This window comes from Macadamia integrifolia, unplaced genomic scaffold (assembly GCF_013358625.1).
Source record: "Macadamia integrifolia cultivar HAES 741 unplaced genomic scaffold, SCU_Mint_v3 scaffold_173A, whole genome shotgun sequence".
Classification (NCBI taxonomy): Eukaryota; Viridiplantae; Streptophyta; class Magnoliopsida; order Proteales; family Proteaceae; genus Macadamia; species Macadamia integrifolia.
In genome coordinates this window covers 32,501-38,894 of record NW_024870629.1, presented here as the reverse complement: position 1 = coordinate 38,894, position 6,394 = coordinate 32,501, and the positions used below count along the sequence as shown (strand labels likewise).

Below are 6,394 nucleotides of genomic sequence, written 5' to 3'. Positions count from 1 at the left end.
CGTTTGCGTTGAGAGCGAGGACCGAGATAGGGAAGTGCATTAAGCCTACGCTAGGCAATTGGACGAGACTATTACTGGGACTATTCTATTCCACTATTGATTGACTGACCGATACAAGGGACTATTCTACCTTGGTGCATTCCTGACCTGACTTGGTATTCTCTTCAGTCGGAGAAGACTGGCTACCTACAGTAAGTTGAGAGGATAGCATAAGCTAAGCAGCGAAAGCAGAGTAGGCAGCGAAGGAAGCCGTCTCCTTATTCACTAGACTTTCAGTAAAACAATGACTATTGCTGCCCGGGTTATAAGGAAAAGACTCTATCAACAGATGACAGAGCTAACTTGGACAGCTTGAAGGACAAGTTTTGATCCGAAAAAAAGAGTCTGATCTTTTCTTTCGTGTGATGGATGAAACTAAGTTTCCAATTGAAAATTAGTGTGACAAGTGCGCCGATCCAGCCGGTATCGAGAGCTCTAATGATCATGGCGATGAAGCAAACTAGGTAACCTTAAGAGGCCTGGCCTACTTGCCCCCTAAAGTCGAGTTAGTGCTATGTACTTCATACATAGACGGCGAAACCACCAGACAAAATGGTAGTTGAATGCGGGTGCACAAGTAGCTTAATCCTGATTCAATTAGGGCTTAAGTGCAACGTTGCGAGTCTCCTGCCGAGCCTCTTCCTTGTTCCTTAGGCTGCCCCTTGAGGGCGCATTAATGAGTCGATGCTGTTACGGCTTTACGAGGTGGAGATATGACGGATTGAATTCCTGTGGATTGATGTTGCTTTCATTCTAAGGTGCGAAAGCCGCTTGGCAGCTCGTGTGTAATCGAATTCTGGTTAGAGGGTCTTATCTTACTATTTCCTTGCGTTAAGCACTACCGGAACGCTTTGAAGTCTCGCAAACTCCATTGCTTTGCTTGAGCGAACCACTATGCTTGGCTGCTTATGGCGCAACAAAAGTGGCATAATTTAGTTACCTGGTTGAATGATATTCTTAATACCTATGTTTAGGGAAGGAAAATGGGCTACGAAGCCTCTGTTCAAAAGTCGCTCGGGTGCAAAAGTAAGTAGATAAAAACCGGTAGTCTGCTAGGTGATCTACGACCACCCTGTAGTTCCGATTCAAGCTTTCCTTTCTTATGGTATGGAGCAGGGAATGTTCTGTTATGTCTATTCCTTTGATACGTCTCCAGACGCGGAGTCTTCGGCGGATGAAACTCTTCAACATGTTGATTCGGCGCCTGAAACGGCTTCTGATTTTGCTTACGATTCGGATTCGAATGGAGATGCTACTTCGGGAAATGCTATTGAGGGAAATGCTCCTTCGGGAGATGAGCATCGAGTGCGTGGGCTCGGCTTCGCTACCATTAGAAGGAAGTGGCGATGTCGGGGCGGGAAAAGACCAACTCCCCGACGCTGCGGGGTTACAATCCTTCTACCTCCTCTCCATGCGTTCCCAACCGGTCGAAGATGAAGGGCTCATTAACAAGGATTGAGTTTTTGATTGGACACGAGAACTCGAGGACGGGGTAGGGAAAGAGCTCAGATAAGAATTCCATACCTGATCAAAATATTGAAGGATGGACAGTCAAAGAGTGCGAGCGCAAGTTAGTGCGCTAAATGAATGGGAACAGCGCCTCTTACCAGCGCTTGAAATGGGAGCAGCGCCTCTTTCCAGCACTTCTTACGATGATTCTCTTGCTTGCTTGGCTATTTTTTGTTCCTAACCGCTTGCCATGCATTGCTTTGCTTGCTCCGTCTTTTTGGTTCTCCGGGGCAGGGCTCTTCTGCTGTTTTTGACTTGTGTTTTGGGGTCTTTCAGATCCTCACTCACAGGCTCTGGGTTCCTTGCGGCGCTGCCTCATGCTTGCGCTTGCTTGAATGCCAGTACGTTACGTTACTAGAATAGGCGGTTGGCTGCTGCGCTACAGATCTCACCGGAAGGGTCTTTTCCTTTGCTTGCGGAAGTGACCCTGCTTGCTATTCTATCACCCCTCGCCCGGCGCAGCCTCCTTCACCAGGATCAATAGCCCAGCTACACTACCACTACCCGTGAGATAGAAGTAGGGCACTTCACTCACCTCAGAGTGAGTGAGGTGAGAAAAGTAGTGTAGTCCGCACTACCTATCTGTAATCAGTTAAGCTTAGAGTTGTTTGCTGACACACGCTACTATCACTCTGGTTGCTGCTTTCACTCGGATTCTCCTCGGGCGGATCAAGGCATATTGGCTTGGCTTGCGAAAGAACTGATAGTTGCTGGATGGTTGGTTGACAGGTGTCTGGCTAGCAAAGAACCCGACAAAAACAAGTACAGTAGCGCCCTAGGCTATTTGATATAGTATAGCCGCGGAGACTACTTGCGCCGTCTGGCGTGAGGGTAAAGCCCCCTTTATGAGTAAGGCGGTACGGCCTAGCTGCTTTATTGAGAGATTTCGGCACCATTGAGAATTCTTGAAAGAATTCGCTGCTATTTCAGTGGTTGAAGTGCCGGTCGGCATTGCCTAAGTAACGTCCGGCTCTGTTTGCGCGCTTCTCTCCATCCGTTGAGTCGGTGGAAGGCTACTTGACCTAGCCTTCAGAGAAGAATCAAGTCAAAGAAGCCGGCGCAGCAAGCCGATCCGACATACGTTCAAACGCATGCACCTTTCGACTAAGCAATCAAACTACTGCGCGCTAACGCAGCAAGAAAAGCTGATCTACGACCACCCTATATAACGGGGCGTTAGCGCCCAATTGTTAGAGTTTTGGTTTTCTTGCTGGGGCACATGAAGCCTTGTCTTTGTTGTTCTGGTGATCTACGACCACCCGTTGGGCGGAAGGACTTTCTTCTTCGCTTATGGAGTTGCCTGATCGTAGACCACCCTCCGTTTGCTGGGCGCGTTGGAACGATCCCGCTTTGAAAGCTCAACCTCGGGAGAATCAGTTTCGCCGGTCCAGTGACTTGGCATACAAAGACTACTGCGTATCCTCCATGTGGTGCACTCCCGCTTGTTCATACCCGGAATAAGTTTGAGCTGCTCCAAGGGACAGCTTTTTGCTGCCGGATGAAGGTCTTACGTCGGCTAAGAAGACGGAAAATTCCAATCTCTTTTGTGGGCCTGGAGATCGGGGAGATAAGAGTTCGCCCTCCCTATTTTGAGTGGGTGCTCGCAAGGTCAAAGTATCAAATTCTATTCCATGGGTAGGGGGAATAAATAGTTTAAGTGATTCACACCTCGAGGTAGAGTGTGTAAATACCGGATGCATAGGTTGAGTCATTCGCTAAACAACTATTTTGTTGGGCGATCAACCAGGTGCTCCTACCCAACCGGACTAATGAATGCCAACTGGAAGAACTCACTTTCCTATCGTTCAGTAGGAGATACCTTCTTGTGGCTTGAAAATGATTACCTGTTGCTAATGGGGAGAGATCTTTCATTCTGCGGCTCAATGAAGCGAATGAGGAAAGGTTGGTGAGGAGGCCGCTCATCCGCCGATAGGGTGAGGAGCCAACCTTTTTTTTTTCGAACATTATTCCGGCCAAGAGTTCACATTCGTGTGGCACTAGTACTATACTAATAAATTTTCCAATTTTTCCACTCAACATTGGAGGGGGGACCCTTTCTTCTTTATCGGATGGGACAGCGATGCCGTTCAAACAATGATAGTTCTCTAAACCCCCCCGAAAATGCTAAACAGCGCTTTTCCCTTCGCCTTGCGGGGAGGAGGTACCAACATGTCTATTTCCCGATAGTGAGAATAGACCACTCGAACGATAGCTTTGCCCTTTCTTTAGCCCGCCCTCTCCTCATCAGTTGAGCGCGTATGCGCACCTTTCCTTCTCCAACCTTATTCATTCTATAGGGATAAAAACCTAGCAGTCGAGTAAGAAGCTCGATCTGGATCCGAAATGGACTATGGATCTCGATCTATTGGTCTATGCGGGATTCGCCCCCCTCTCCAGTCTCAGTTCTGGTTCGAACAGATCCCTTTCAGCCTTTGAATTAGCTACTACTACTACTGATGAATGAACCTTCGCTGCACTCGGCCGGCAGAGATGGCAGGGAAGGGCATTTCTTTGCCGTGATCCCCACGTTCAGCTGTTAATCCGTACCTATCCACCCGATGTGATAGAGCGATACTCTGTTCGATTCCCCTTTGATCCGATGCCTACTACCTATCATAAAGGCAGCCAGCAGTCCATGGCTGGCTGACATATCACGGTTTCGCCATCAGAGGGAGGGGATGGAAAGAAAGGAGTCGATCACCTAGCCGATCCCGAATAGCCCGATCTTTATTTCAACCGATCCGCCGCCTAAAGCCTAAAAAATAGAAAAAGATTCTAAATATATTATTTATAATGGAAGATAGTCGGCCCACTTCTAGCCGTTCAAGCGATTATGCCTGTTCTAGCCCTACCATCCGCCCCTATCATAATAGAAAGGGGTACTTTCGAGCTGATCTGTAACGGATCAAAGCGACCGTTAGTCGGGCTGATCTGTGATTGGTCAAGGCGACCGAGCCTACTGCGTACCCTCCATATTCCTTAAATGGGCAAGACTCGGGTACTGCATGCGAGAAGTATAATTGTTTACTGAACAACTACATAGATCTTGATGGATTTGGATGATATGGAGATCATTACTCCACCACATAAGCCATCCCATGAGTATACATGACCCCACTACCTGTATAAATCGTACATCCCTGCTCAGGGAGTAGGTCAAAGCTTTATATAAGATAAGTCAAAAGCTGGAATCCGAGAGGACCCCCTAAGAGCGTCTTGTAAACAAATTATTCGATCTGGAGATCCCCGCAAGGCTGCCGGAGACATCACTAAACCCAGGGATGTCTCTTGCAAAGAAGAATTCGTAGAGAATTTCCCAGAACCCCAGTCCAGCCTACCCGACTGATATAATATAGAATTCACTCTCCGCACGGTCGAATAGTGACTGACCCTATTTGTATGCGCATCCACACGACGGGCACGTTCCAAGATCTCCCGCAACGAGAACCTAACACATGGTTTATTGACAGTAAGCTGATTAAATAAATGGATCATAGGTTGGTTGAATATTTAGTTCCGCTTAGGCTACGTGTTCTGTTCACGCGCTACTAAGCCGCACACAGGATCTTAGACGAACGATCTTAGACAGGTTTCGTCCCCTTTCGGGAACACCTTCTTACTAGGGGCTAAGCCTGATGCAAATATACCGAAAAAAGAAAATATCTATGGTCGATTCTACCAAGAGTAGATTCGCCCCTTATGTTATGGCTCGTCTCGCGCTTAGTCACTCGCGGGATTCGGATAGGAGAGCAGCAAGTCTTTTCTGAAAGAACTCGCCCCCTTATCTTAAAAAAAAAATTGATATATACGATACTAACTCTTTGGTTGGATCGGACAGGGACTTCTATAAAGATCTTTCCACTCATTCATCATACTATAAGTCGAAGTCACGGCACGGCATGGGGGCTCCGAATAAGAACGAGAATCGGTGTCGTGGTGGTGCTACGAGATGGCGATTTATCGTATAGAAGAATAGATCCGCGGACCTATTGATTGACCATAGATGCGAACCGATCGACCGCTATCTGAGAGAAGATAAGTAGTTCTTCTCTCGTTCAAGGGCAAGGGGAGAACATGTAGCGGCTTGCCTAGATCTCGTATTTCCCACGTAGTCTGTCGGTCAAACCAACGATTCTCTTCTCAAAGTAAGTAATAGAGAGAGTCTTTTTTCTTTTTCCGGTATGTAGCTCCGCGAGCTAGGAGCGCATCATCGGGGCAGGGCGAAAACGAACATAGGATCATCATCATGGCCCTCTTCTTGTTTCTTTTGTTTGTGTCCGGGGAGTTCTGTTTTTTTTTTTTTTTAAGGCTTATCCGGGGGCGGGGAGAGTAGCACCTCTTCTTTCTTTTGCTGCTGATCTCACATCGACTTCGTCACCTTCTTGTTCAGGGTCATCAGATGAGAGATCTTCCTCCGACTCCGATAAATCGGTCAAGCGGGAGGCTACCCTCGACTCACCTCTCTCTCTATAAAAAACCCCTCCCCAGAGGAGAGCAGAGGGTCTGAAAGAGAGTATGTCCTGGATTCCCGGATTCATTCTCGTCCTGATCCACCATGGAATTCTCGGAATCTACAAAAACATTGACGGAGAGGGCTCGTAATGATCTTCTCAAAGATCACAAGGTGCTGAAGTGGCAGGATAGGGGGGTGACCGGGTGGTGGTGGTGGGGGGGGATCCGTAGGTTTTTTTGAAAGGGATGCTCTTATCATGTTATTGCTGAAAAGAAAAACCGAATTCCTCTTTTTATATAATATGTATATAAATCAGAGTTCGCTTCGCACCTCTATTTGATGTCGATTCATCCACACTTCCATTCCTTGTAGAGGAAGGCTAACTGCTTGCTG

At 47.5% G+C, this 6,394-nt stretch overlaps 1 protein-coding gene across 1 annotated transcript in view; it reads left to right on the top strand.

Moving 5' to 3' along the window:
• The first annotated feature begins 483 nt into the window (after nt 1–483).
• The window catches only part of LOC122071022 (uncharacterized mitochondrial protein AtMg00530), a 6,001-nt gene continuing 90 nt past the window's right edge, over nt 484–6,394 (top strand). The window contains 5 exon segments of the mRNA XM_042635291.1: nt 484–503; nt 1,014–1,065; nt 1,156–1,344; nt 5,882–6,052; nt 6,054–6,394. The exon segment at nt 6,054–6,394 is cut by the window's right edge and continues 90 nt beyond it. Of these exon segments, the coding sequence (XP_042491225.1) occupies nt 484–503; nt 1,014–1,065; nt 1,156–1,344; nt 5,882–6,052; nt 6,054–6,179 (558 nt within the window). The 3' untranslated portion in view covers nt 6,180–6,394.